Below are 13930 nucleotides of genomic sequence, written 5' to 3' on the forward strand. Positions count from 1 at the left end.
AAATATGGTATTTGTATTCTGAGTCAGTTGGAAAGTTGTGAGGCGGGGGGAAACAAGGGTAATTGTGGTGCCACCTCTGAGGAGTGTTCTGTGTGTGTGATAAGATAGAAGAGGGGGAGAGGCCACTTGATGCAATGCTTGTTATCCACTGGAGCACATGCTCTTTCTGGACCTCATCTACAAGTTGTACTGCTGTGCAGCAGCCAAAGAAAGGGAGTCGAGTAGCCTGTCCAGTAACAGAAGTTGTCTGTTGGCTTTAGATAGGACGAGCTTGTTTGTTCAATACAGCTTTCAGTAACATTACCACCTACGCCACGTACACCTCGAACACCAAGGCTATTCCCCCTTCCACCACAACCTTGCTTTATCCCAGTCATGTTGGATGTACCCTTACCATCTTTTAACCAGCTGTTTCACAACTGTCATTAAATTAATAATCAATATTTATTGTCTGAGTCCGGTTTCACACATCCAGATATTTCCGGTACCGGTAAACAAGGTACCGGAGATAGCCGTGTCTGTGTGATACATCCGTGTGGTAACTGTGTGCTGCATCAGTACCACACGGAAGGCTGCTGGGGAAGATGCGCTACAGTAAGCGCTGTTCCCCTGCGTGTGGTGCTAAACGTGGCTGTTATTATCCCCTACTCGGCCAGCGAGCAGGGGAGAATGAATTAAAGAAAAAAATGATGTGGGGTCCCCCTATATTTATAATTCAACCAGGCAACACAGGTGTGGGCTCCTATTCTTAGGCTGGTAAGGGGCCATGGATATGGCCCCCCCAGCCTAAAAAAGGCAGCCCGCAGCTGCCCAGAAAAGGCGCATCATTAGATGCGCCAATTCTGGAGCTTTGGAGATAAATATACAGAAATTACAACGCTAAACTGAGGTAAAATGAAAATGCGATATACGTGAGGGAAAAAAATTTGCACACAATTATAACCAACCAGAGCCATAGGGTACTCACTTGTACTAATGATGGTGGTGCTCTGTCCGTGTGAAGACAGAGAATTGATATGAGTAGATCAGCATACAAGTGGAGATACTAAAAATTTATATGTAAATATAGCAATTACTGAGCTATGTAGATAATAGTATTTAGTTGACGCCAGCCGAATTTGAGTTGTACTTACTTGCACTGATGTTAATGGTGCTTTGTTCCTGCAGTACTGTCAGGAAAGCGCACTGATTGCGCACGGTGCCGTACAGGCGGGCACTGAGAATAAACGCTGAAATGTGTGCTAAGTGTGCAGTTAGCACTGTCTGGCGCTAGGTAGCTTCCACCATTCGCAAGCAGTCATCAACACAAGTAATGGGAATGATTAAGGAGCTTTCATCCATTGACAGACATTCATCTACACACACACGTTATCAAGTTTATACTAGCGCATGGCCGTGCGGCCATGCGAACGTTTTATAGCTGTAGCTCTCAAGGACCTTCCTAATGGTCCAATAGGAGCTGCTACAGGACCTGAGCGTGTGACCCCCGACATCCTATGGGAGGTCGTCCTGTGGGCATGCTCGGTATGGGAAAAGCAGGACTTGGTCCCTGAAACGCCTGCTCGCTGCTGATCAGTACTGGCTACAAAGGCAGAGCCTGGAAAGTTAGCAGTAACCAAGCGCATAGTATCAGCTTGAGCCAGATGCCAGGACCGATGTCTCTGCTGAGCAGGCTCCATTGCAGCCGGAGGAGAATGGGAGACCGCAGCGGACATGGTTCGAGATTCCCCCTGTGCAGCGGCGGGAACTCGACTCCTAACACTTGGCTTCGCAAACTACTATCGTCAGTTCATACCTCATTTCTCCTCCCGAATGGCTCCCATATCAGCTCTGACCCGCAAGGTGGCCAATCCTAAGGTATGGTCTCACAAGGCAGAGTGCCCCACCGTGTCTTTGAAAGAGGCTTTCTCCTGAGCTCCTGTGCTGCATTGTCCAAACAATAACAAACAGTTCTAACTGTAGGTGGATGTTTCCTCTTCTGGGGCTGGAGCCGTTCTTACCCAGAAGTCTTCCTCTAGCCACATGGTGACCTACGGCTTCTTCTCCAAGATTTTCTCCACTGAGAAACACAATTATTCAATTGGAGATCGTGAACTGTTGGTTATAAAAATGGCTTTGTAAGAATGGTGCTTCTTGCTTGAGGGAGTTATATATCTGGTGGTCATATACACTGACCACAAGAACTTGGCATATCTGCAGTCCACACAGTGACTTAAACCACAACAAGTTCGATGGTCTCTGTTTTTCACCCGCTTCAACATCTTTCTCCATTTTCGGCCTGCAGATAAAAATGTCAAGGCGGGTGCCCTCTCTATATCAATCTTGTCTTCCTACTAAGAGGAGGAGCCCCAACACATCATCGAGCCCTCCAAGATTATTACTTTTGCTCCATTAGATTTGTTCCAGCTCCCTTCTGGTAAGACTTATATGGCCGAACCAGATAGGTAGCAGGTTCTTCCGTGGGGTCATTCGTCTAAGGTGGCTGGGCTTACTGGTCAGAGAAAAATGGTCCTTCTCATCTCCCGTCATTATTGGTGGCCTACCCTGTGCAAAGATGTTGTGGATTTCATCTCGGCCTGTCCTTCTTGTGCCCAGAACAAGACCCCATGTCGTCAATCCGTAGCATTCCGCATTGCTTTGCCACCCAGCTTTAGGATCCACAATGTGTTTCATCGATCTCTACTCAAGAAATATGCGTCCTCTGTACTATGACCGCTACTGCCATCTCCTGTCAGTGTGGATGGAAATTTGGAATTTCAGATAGCTAAGATCGTTGATTCTTGCTTAGTTCATCGGTTGTTTCAGTATCTGGTACACTAGAAGGGTTAAGGTCCTGAAGAGAGGATTTGGGTACCAGCATCTAACATCCATGCAGCCAGCCTGGTCCTGTCTTTTCATGTGGCACACCATGATAAACCCAGATCTGAGGTTTTGGAGGTCCTTCATAAAAGTGGGTTACTGCCACAGGTTTACCACAACAGAGAGGAGCCAGAAGACCACAGTGTCGGTTTTCTCCTATTCCTGTACTGATTAGAAGCACTTCACCTTCGAATTAAATGGTACAAGTTTCTTTTAGCAGTGCAAGGATTAATCTGCCCAGGTAAGAGCTCCTGGAAGCATTCTTAAATTAAGTCTCTCAGCTGTGCACTGGAGGTTGTTGTTGGTGGTTATTGGAGAAGGCAGTTGGTGGATATAATTGTGAATGTTTCTAGGTTTTGAGTGTGTGATAATTCCCTTTCTTCTCCTACTTTGGTTTAACCCCATCCTCCATTCCCTGGTTCCTCTGTTGTATGTGTGAGTATATTGATATATTTGGTATTTTTACTTAGCCCTGTTCGTATTACCTTGTTAGTCTCGTTGGTGTATTGCGGTACACTACTACTCCCCTCTTCCCTGGGTGGGGAAAGGGTGCAGACTGAGAGTGAATTCAAGAGCTAAGGCAAGGTACGTGGCCCCGGCATCTTCGCCATCAGAAGCATTTAACGTTAGGGACAGGGAAGGAGCCCCTAGTCCCGGGACACCTGGCAACAGAGTCATGACAACGAGACTGTGGCTAGTACACATAGACCTGTATTCCCATCTCATTTGTGAATTGCTGTGGTGGAAATACCTCTTCACAATACTAAGTGAGTTCCTGAGTGGGGTCAAATAGTTTTTCCTATATCAGATTATTATACCATGAAGAGGTTACAATACCCAGATTGCAAAACAACATAGCAACTTGTCTTCAGATGTTCAGCAATGCATAAGAGTTATAGGAGTAATCATTTTTTTTTGCGGTTTTTTTTTTCGGTTTTTTTCGCTTTTTTTGGCATTCTGCAAGCGTAATTAGCTTGCAGAATGCTAAAGTTTTCCAAGCAATCTGTAGCATCGCTTGGAAAACTGACTGACAAGTTGGTCACACTTGTCAAACATACTGTTTGACAAGTGTGACCAACTTGTTACTATAGATGCTGCTTATGCAGCATCTATAGTAAAAGATAGAATGTTTAAAAATAATAAAAAAAATAAAAAAATGGTTATACTCACCCAGACATCTCCTCAGCGACGTCCGTTCCTATAGATGTCGGTGTGGTTCAGGACCTGTGATGACGTCGCGGCTTGTGATTGGTCGCGTGAGTCACATGAGCGGTCACGCGACCAATCACAAGACAGCGACGTCATCACAGGTCCTGAACCACACCATCTATAGGAACCGAAGAGAGAGCATGCACCGGAGAGGCGGGAACACTTCGGGGGCCATCAGAGGGTGAGTATAGGACTATTTTTTATTTTAATTCTTTTTTTTTGACCAATTATATGGTGCCCAGTCCGTGGAGGAGAGTCTCCTCTCCTCCACCCTGGGTACCAACCGCACATAATCTGCTTACTTCCCGCATGGTGTGCACAGCCCCGTGCGGGAAGTAAGCAGATCAATGGACTCCTAGGTGTGCGGAATCCCCGCAATTCCGCATTTTTAATGAACATGTTGCTTTTTTTTCCGCGATGCGATTTTTTCGCGGAAAAAATCGCAACATTTGCACAATAAATGCGGAATACCCTGTAAATAATAGGAGGCATATGTAAGCGTTTTTTTCGCGTTTTTATCACGTTTTTTATAGCGAAAAAACGCGAAAAAAACGCAAAAAATCCTGAACGTGTGCACATGGCCTAAAGAGTGCACAAAAATTGGAATTGCAGCCCCTCTGTCATTAAGGGTACTGTCACACAGTGCAATTTTGATCGCTACGACGGCACGATCCGTGACGTCGCAGCGTCGTATGATCATCGCTCCAGCGTCGTAGACTGCGGTCACACGGTGCAATCACGGCGCTGGAGCGATGCCGAGGTCCCCGGGTAACCAGGGTAAACATCGGGTTACTAAGCGCAGGGCCGCGCTTAGTAACCCGATGTTTACCCTGGTTACCAGCGTAAACGTAAAAAAAACAAACAGTACATACTTACATTCCGGTGTCTGTCCCCCGGCGTTCTGCTTCTCTGCACTGTGTAAGCACCATAGCCGGAAAGCACAGCGGTGACGTCAGACGTCACCGCTGTGCTCGCTTTCCGGCCGGCAGGCGCTCACAGTGCAGAGAAGCTGAGACGCCGGAGGACAGACACCGGAATGTGAGTATGTACTGTTTGTTTTTTTTACGTTTACGCTGGTAACCAGGGTAAACATCGGGTTACTAAGCGTGGCCCTGCGCTTAGTTACCCGATGTTTACCCTGGTTACAAGCGAACACATCGCTGGATCGCTGTCACACACAACGATCCAGCGATGTCAGCGGGTGATCAAGCGACGAAAGAAAGTTCCAAACGATCTGCTACGACGTACGATTCTCAGCAGGGTCCCTGATCGCTGCTGCATGTCAGACACTGCGATATCGTAACGATATCGCTAGAACGTCACGAATCGTACCGTCGTAGCGATCAAAATGGCACTGTGTGACAGTACCCTTAGGAGTTCTCTAGGTGATCTGTTGCATTTCACACAAACTCCCTGTTATTTACTCAGCTGTTCTTTTATTGTAATGACTATTTACTTTTAGACTGATGTGGACAATGATCTTGTGGGAGACCAATGTGATAACAATGAAGACATTGATGAGGATGGCTACCAGAACAATTTGGATAACTGTCCTTATATACCTAATGCAAACCAAGCTGATCATGATAAGGATGGAAGAGGGGATGCCTGTGATTCAGATGATGACAATGATGGTGTCCCAGATGATCGGGACAACTGTCGTCTAGTCTATAACCCTGACCAAAAGGATTATGATGGTAAGACACTATAGAACAACTTTTTGTCTTAATGTGATAGATATACAGTATAGGTGCATAATGTTTTTATGCAGTATTTCACTATTGGATGAATTATAATTGTATTGATGATTTATGGGTTTTTTGGGGTTTACTAAGAATACAACCAATCATCTGTGAACTTACAATTTTAATGAGAAAAGCAATATAAGCATAAATAAAGTATAAATTATGATTTACTTACTAAGAGAGTTATTAAATGGGTGGTTTAAAAAATTGCTACTGCTGTAGCCCTGTCAACAAAGAATTTTCTGCGCATCAGTGAGACGGTGCTGGAGCTGTTGGGACATCAAATGCTTAACCATTCCTACCATTGCCCCATTTTCTTTTTAGACAAACTATTTTACAAATCTCTTTTTCTGGCCATTTTTGCAAAAGTGACAACTGTAAATAAACAAAGCCAAATTCTTTGTCGTCATTGAATTAGCTTTTCAGAATAGCTTGTGGTGATACTCTACCTGAGTGTGTTGGGGGACACTCGCTTGGCATAGGATTCAAGCACTCAAGCACGGTACCTCACACAAATCTGGTCAAATCTGGTTTATTAAACTTCATAAACCACATGACATACAGTCTATTTCATTATGTCCATGAACTTATCACGACCACCAGTCTGTTCATGTCGCAGATAAACCTCTCTGCCATATATTACAATCCCCTTGTCCAGGATTACCTTTCAGGAGTTCCACTCCCCATGCTGATTTCACGTCAGTCCCAGGTCCTCAACACAGACCGTCCAGGTCTACGGTCTCCATGTGCTTCCAGGACGACTCCACTCCCAGGAGTCTCCAACACTGGCCGTCCAGGTCTACGGTCTCCAGGTGCTTCCAGGACGACTCCACTCCCATGAGTCTCCAACACTGACCGTCCAGGACCTTGCACAGGAACAAACAGCTCCCTACACAGGAACCTAACAGGAACATGTGACCCACACCCTGGTCACACTACATACCTGTAACCACTCCCATGGGTGTGTGGCTAGTTTGACCCTCCCATCTCTCACAACTAGCCCCGCCAGTCTCCCATCAGAACTATACAATTACTTGTGGGACTACAGGTCCCAGAACACAACATATCTTTAGACTGACAGCGCAGAGTGTCCTCCTCTGCGACACACATACCAGCCATTTATAATCCTGCCAGACTTTCTCTCACCAACACAGTTATACATCCAAGCGCATCCTGCAGCGCACACACAGCGCCCCCTGGCTGTAAGATTGGTCACTGCACCACAAGCTGTAAAGTTTTTGCTTATTTATTGACTTGGTTATTTTACTTAATTGTTTTCTTATTTCACTTTTTTGCTGATTTCTTGCTATCATGAAAGACTGTTGTTAGCAGATGTGCTGCAATAAAGTTTTATACCTAGAGGCGTTCTGTCTTGTGTGTTATGAGAGAGGTACAGAAGCAAAATGATATGTTATAGTTAAGGAAAGCATTGCGTGAGATACTGTTCAGCCTTAAAAGCTTTTCATCTTCAGCTGGTTGTTTAATATGTGAATTATTTACTGTCATTATTTCATAGAAATCTTGTGCAGCACAGCATAGTACTGTGTGATTCCAGCCTCACAGCAACTCAGCATGTGTGGTGCCAAAAATAGTTTTGGCATTATTCTTATTGTTTAGCAAAATACTTTAATGAACTAATGTTCTGGGTTATATCATAGCTGTTAGATAAAATGTATATTTTGAGACTTGGGATAAGTTTACATAGCGTATTAGCAAACATTCAGTGGCTCATTCGGAGATTACATCCAAAGCCACGCAAATTAGGATTCGGGTGTGTGCAATTTCGGGTCCATTGATATTGATGCTGACGGAGTCAGAGTGTGCTTTGTTTGACATGATTTTTGTCCATATATGCCTAGTTGAGTCGGGCAGTAAGATGTAGTCAACTACGTCTTGGTGGCTGCCCTTAATAGGTGTATGTGAAGAACCGTACCTCCCAGTCCCGCCTGACATCACTAATACGTCGGGGAAGGTCATGCTTTACGGTCTCCCCACTTTCACCAATGTGACATTTTGTACCTCCTGGGGATATGCAAATTCAGCTTTGCACAGTTTTACACAGACACTCACATGGGCACAAAGAGGCACGGGGAGTGAGAGAGGCTGGCTCACGTAATTACTGGCTGGCACAACACTCGCTCACAGCCCTGACAGGCTGACAGACCCCTTGCCAGCCCAGTATGACTGCCACTAGTTCCTTGTTAGCTATAAGTTTGGTCCATTAGCAGGAACCAGTGCCAGTAGCATGTGATGTTAAGCCAAGAACCTGTACATGTGGATCGAGATAAAAGAGCATCCCAAATTTAAATTTGATATTTAATATCCTTAAGTGCACACTAGACAAAACAGTATATACCCAATGGATATACATATACGTGGTCAGATATACAAATACTGGTGGTAGTGCATTAAGTATAAGCAGATGAAACAAAACTCAGTTACCATCTTGATGTTAGGCCTTGGTGCTTGCAGGCACATGGGAGGTGTGGGGTGCCAGCTTTTTCCAGTTTCTTTCAACACGATACAGGGCCTGACATCCCTTAGAAGTGAAGAGTGGGCTGCAGCCTCACATGAACCCCTTGGTCAGTTACTCCCTTTCCCGTCCCCAGTATAGTCCTAGTTTCACTCCCCCCGGGATGGTCCTAGTTTCCCCTCTCCCTAACTCTGGAAGCTGCAACTCCAAAACTTTTGATAGATCATAACTTCTACAGAAGGTCATAGGGTGGCAGTTTTGGTGCCATCGGATCCAGCTGGGACCACGTTACACTTGGAGCCCAAACATTGCTTCACTCCCTCACTTCTGCTAGCCATTCTACGTATTTCCCCACCCCAGGCAGTAGAATGGACCAAGACCTCAGCGGGCTTTTGGCCCATTCCAGAGATCTCAAAAATGTAACCGGTATATAGCTAGGACGTACGATAACTCCTTATGAAATTAAGGCTCCCGTACATCTATGGGAATTCTTTCAAGCAGTTAAGCAGCTTGGTCTCCCAGAAGGGGTTACTTGTGCCATAAAGGCCCTGTCACAAACTAGGCTGCTGGGGATGTAACCATTTTCACTTGGAGCTGTTGATACTGTACCACCTGGACCAGGTGTCCTGTCTGAGCTTCACACGGATGTGATACAGTCGATTGGCATGAAATTATATCCGCCATATTTTTCACAACGTATATGGGCAAAAATTAAGTCCAAATGATCACACTGATTCCAACTGCATTTTCATAGTCAATGGCCCCATCAGCGCTTATAGCCGATTCTCATTTTGCTATCTTTGGATATACATTCTAACTGATCCACTGAATATATGCTAAAATGCTGTGTAAACATAGTCTTATAATTGGAGGTATGAAAAAGATCTTCAGAATGTCAGAATCTATTAAAATGCTTGTGCATGCCCTCCTCATCTCCCGCCTTGACTACTGCAACATCCTTTTCTGTGGCCTCCCTTCTAATACCCTTGCACCTCCCCAGTCCATCCTTAACTCTGCTGCCCGACTAATTCATCTCCCTCCTCGCTACTCCTCTGCTTCCCCCCTCTGGAAATCTCTTCACTGGCTTCCATTCCCTCAGCGTATCCAGTTCAAATTACTAATACTAACCTACAAAGCCATCCATAACCTATCTCCTCCATATATCTCTGAACTAATCTCCTGATATCTTCCCTCACTTCTCCACATTTATTCGCTCCTCACCCAACCGCCTCCAAGACTTCTCCCGAATATCCCCCATCCTCTGGATTTCTTTGCCCCAACACGTCCGACTATCAACCACATTTGGATCCTTCAGACAGAACCTGAAAACCCACCTCTTCAGGAAAGCCTACAGCCTGCACTTACCCCGCTGCCTCCTCACCACTACCGAAGCTACCACCTCACCAACACAAGAGCTCCTGCAACCCTCAACCTATTGTCTCCTTCCCCACCATCCTGTAGAATGCAAGCATGCAATGGCAGGGTCCTCGCACCGCTGTATCAGTCTGTAATTGTTAGTTTGCTTACTGTAAGTGATATCTGTAATTTGTATGTAACCAGCCTCATGTACAGCACCATGAAATCAATGGTGCTATATAAATAAATAATAATAATATAACCAAGGCAAATTGTGTTTACCTGCTTTTCGTTAGGATTATCTCAGTTTGGTTATATGGACAGCCATTGAGCCATTGATATGATTGGTTGCATACAATAATGCATTTCCAGTTTAGTGGCTGTTACAGGGATTATTAAAGGGAACCTGTCACCCCCCCCAGGCGTTTGAAACTAAAAGAGCCACCTTGTGCAGCAGTAATGCTGCGTTCTGACAAGGTGGCTCTTTTAGTTATTGGTGCTGTAACTGCAGAAATAATCCGTTTTGTAATTTGTCCTAAATACCTTTCTTCAGTCCTGGAGGCAGGCCTTTCCCCCCCTGTCATGCCTTGGGCAGGCGCAGTGAGCCCTGCCCATCCTCTGTCCTCATATGCAGTCTAGCTGACTGCGCCTGTGCGGCCACCCTGCCTGTGAATCCCTGCCCCGCCTGTGAATCCCAGCCCTGCAGTGTCTTCTGATTTATTCACACTGCGGGGCTGGGATTCACAGGCAGGGTGGCCGCACAGGCGCAGTCAGCTAGACTGCATATGAGGACAGAGGAAGGGCAACGCTCACTGCGCCTGCCCAAGGCATGACAAAAGAGCGCAGGCGCCGGCTGATTTTAAAACAGCGCCGAGGAGGCGGCGCCCGGCGCCAAGAAGACTTGAGTGACGGCTGTGTGGCATCTGCAGCAGGGGGGGAAAGGCCTGCCTCCAGGACTGAAGAAAGGTATTTAGGACAAATTACAAAACGGATTATTTCTGCAGTTACAGCACCAATAACTAAAAGAGCCACCTTGTCAGAATGCAGCATTACTGCTGCACAAGGTGGCTCTTTTAGTTTCAAACGCCTGGGGGTGTGACAGGTTCCCTTTAAATATGCTTGTTGGTAAAATGTAGGAACACAGAAGTCACAGACTACATAGATACTAAAAGCCTACTTGAATAATCACTTTCTAGTTGCTAACATTTAAAAAAAAACTATGTGCCTTATTGTAAGCCTTAATTGTCATACCTGTCTCTCTGCGACTCCTCCCTTCTTTTCTTAGCTGGTATCTTTAATGTGCAATTAAAATTGTATAAATATAGAGCAAGAGGTCTCTGTTGCAGCTTCTTAAAGTGAAGATTTTAAGTGCACAGCCAAAATATACCAAAAATGGCCCAGAAGTGACCAGAAGATGCGAGTAACCACTGCTTAGTAAATGTAGTTGGCTACTCTTTTTCCCCACACTTACTATTTCACTATACTTACATATGCCCTTACAGTGTTTTCTCCACTAATCCTCACTCTACTTCGCCTTCCCCAAACTCCAGCACCCTCTAACCAAATAATTGTGTCTCCTTCCCTCAGATCTTTTCTACTAAAACATAAAACAAACTGGCTACTCTCCTTCTCCCACCTGCCCTCCCTCTCTCTGCTTCTCCTCACTGCTGGCAACATATCTCCCAATCCTGGTCCCCCACAGCTGATACTTCCAATTAATTTCTCCTCCTGTTGCTCCCCACCTAATGTGAACTACTGCTATCTCTCCTATGTAAAACCTGTGCCCCTGATGCACGCCCACTCCCCTGCTCCCTCTCTCTGTAGGACTCTGGAACGTCCGTTCCTTCTGCAATAAGCTCCATGTGATTCACAACCTCTTTACGTCTTCCAATTTTTCCTTCCTGGGCCTCACCGAAACATGTCTGACATCCTCCGACACTGCCTCCCCTGCTCCGCTGTGTTACGGTGGCCTCCTCTTCACCCACACTCATAGCCCTGGCAACAAACATGGTAGAGGAGTTGGTCTCCTGCTAACTACCAATTTCACCTTCAACCCAATCACATCTCTACCCTCCCTTATCCTCCCCCTTCTTTTGAAGTCCACTCTGTCCACATCTACTCTCCCTACGACCTCTAAGTGGCCATCATATACCGACCTCCAGGCCAAGCCACTGCCTTTATTGGCCAATTCTCCACCTGGCTTCTTAGCTTTCTTTCTGATGACATTCCGACCCTCATCATGGGTTACTTCAACATCCCCACTGACATCTGCCTTTCATCAGCCTCCAAACTCCTGTCGCTTACTTCATCTTTTGGACTTACTCAGTGGTCCTCCTCAACCAACCATACAGAGGGGCATACATTAGACCCTATCTTCACCTGACTCTGCTCCCTATCTAACCTCACAACCTCCCTTCTCCCACTATCTGACCACCATCTATTCACATTCTCATCACTGTCCTTATGTGTCACCCATGTCCAGCATCTAGTATACCCCCACAGAAACCTTGCACATCTAGACACACACACTCTCTGACTCTATTCTACCACTCGCATCCATATCTTCACTCCATGAAAGTGCCACTGCTTTCTACAATGCCACGCTCTTATCAGCTATTGATGTGGTCACCCCACTTGAACTTGACAGAGTGAGATGAATCAATGGACAACCCTAGCACAATAACCTCACTAAAAAGCTGTGTCAAGTGTCCAGGGTGATGGAGCGGCATTGGAAGAAAACATATTCTCAAGATAATTTCACCGCATTCAAACAAGCAACACTCACATTCAACTCACCCCTCACGTCTGCTAAGCAGGCTTACTTCACAACCTTCGAATCTTCCATATCCTACAACCCCAAACAGTTATTCAAAACTTTTAACTCCCGTCTTCCCCGCCACTGCCCCCTCCAACCTCCCTTTTCTCTCCTGAGGACTTTGCCACACACTTCAAAAAAAGGATTGACCATAAAGGCAAGTCTTTATTGTTTGACCACCATACAAAAGCCCTAACCCCATAACCTCTCTTTCCAAGATCACTGAAGGAGAGCTTACTAGTCTCCTCTCCAATTCACACCACACCACTTGTACACTTGACCCCATACCATCCCTAACCTACAGTATCTCTTCAACCTATAACTAGCTTCTGGTACCTTCCCTTCTGCTTTCAAACATGTCACAATCACGCCTATCCTCAAAAAGCCATCCTTTAACCCAATCGGTAGGTCCAGCTATTGCCCCATATCTTCTCCTATTCGCTTCCAAACTCCTTGAGCAGCGTGTTCACGCTGAACTTTCCTCCCACCTCTCATCTAACTTGCTCTTTGACAACCTACAATCTGGCTTCCGCCCCCACCATTCCACTGAAACTGCCCTGACCAAACTGACTAATGACTTACAGCCAATGCCAACAGACAATTCTCTATACTTCTCCTTCTAGACCTGTCCTCTGCCTTTGACAAAGTTGACTACTGTCTCCTACTACACGTCCTCTCTTACTTTGGCATCAAAGACCTTTCCCTATCCTGGATCTCTACATACTTTTACAATCACACATTTAGCGCCTCCCACGCCCACACTGCTTCCTCATCCCACTCTCTCTCTGTTGGAGTCCCTCAAGGCACTGCCCTAGGATTCCTACTTTCTCCATCTATACCCTTGGCCTGGGACAACTCATTAAGTCACATGGGTACCAGTACCATCTCTACCCTGATGACACTCAGATCTACCTCTCTGGCCCTGACATCACCTCTCTGTTTTCCAAAAGCCCCGAGTGTCTATCGGCCATATCCTCCTTTTTCTCCTTTCGTTTCCTGAAGCTCGATGTGGACAAATCTGAACTTATTACCTTTCCTCCATCTCATGTATCTGCTCTACCTGATCTATCACAATAAATGACATCACACTTTCCCCTATGCCGGAAATCTGCTGCCTCGGAGTAACCGTTGACTCTGCCCTGTCCTTCAAACTGCACTTTCAAGCTCTCAACACCTACTGCTGCGTCCAGCTCAAAATTATTTCCATAATCCTTATTGTCCTCAACCCTCTCTTCTAAAATGCTTGTGCATGCCCTCATCATCTCTCACCTCGACTACTGCAACATTCTCCTCTGTCACCTACCTGCTAACACTCTTGCATCTCTCCAGTCCATCCTCAACTCTGCTGCTCGACTAGTTCATCTCTCTCCTTGCTACTCCTCCGCTTCTCCACCTTTTCAAATATCTTAATTGGCTCCCAATTCCCTGTATCAGGTTCAAACTACTAACTGACCTACAAAGCCATCCATATCC

The 13930-nt window shown here is 45.8% G+C and overlaps 1 protein-coding gene across 1 annotated transcript in view; it reads left to right on the forward strand.

Moving 5' to 3' along the window:
• The window catches only part of THBS2 (thrombospondin 2), a 471688-nt gene that overhangs the window by 341882 nt on the left and 115876 nt on the right, over positions 1–13930 (forward strand). Inside the window, exon 17 of the mRNA XM_077283271.1 lies at positions 5531–5765. Within this exon, the coding sequence (XP_077139386.1) occupies positions 5531–5765 (235 nt within the window). The remainder of the gene's footprint in view (positions 1–5530; positions 5766–13930) is intronic.

This window comes from Ranitomeya variabilis, chromosome 2 (genome assembly GCF_051348905.1).
Source record: "Ranitomeya variabilis isolate aRanVar5 chromosome 2, aRanVar5.hap1, whole genome shotgun sequence".
NCBI lineage: Eukaryota > Metazoa > Chordata > Amphibia > Anura > Dendrobatidae > Ranitomeya > Ranitomeya variabilis.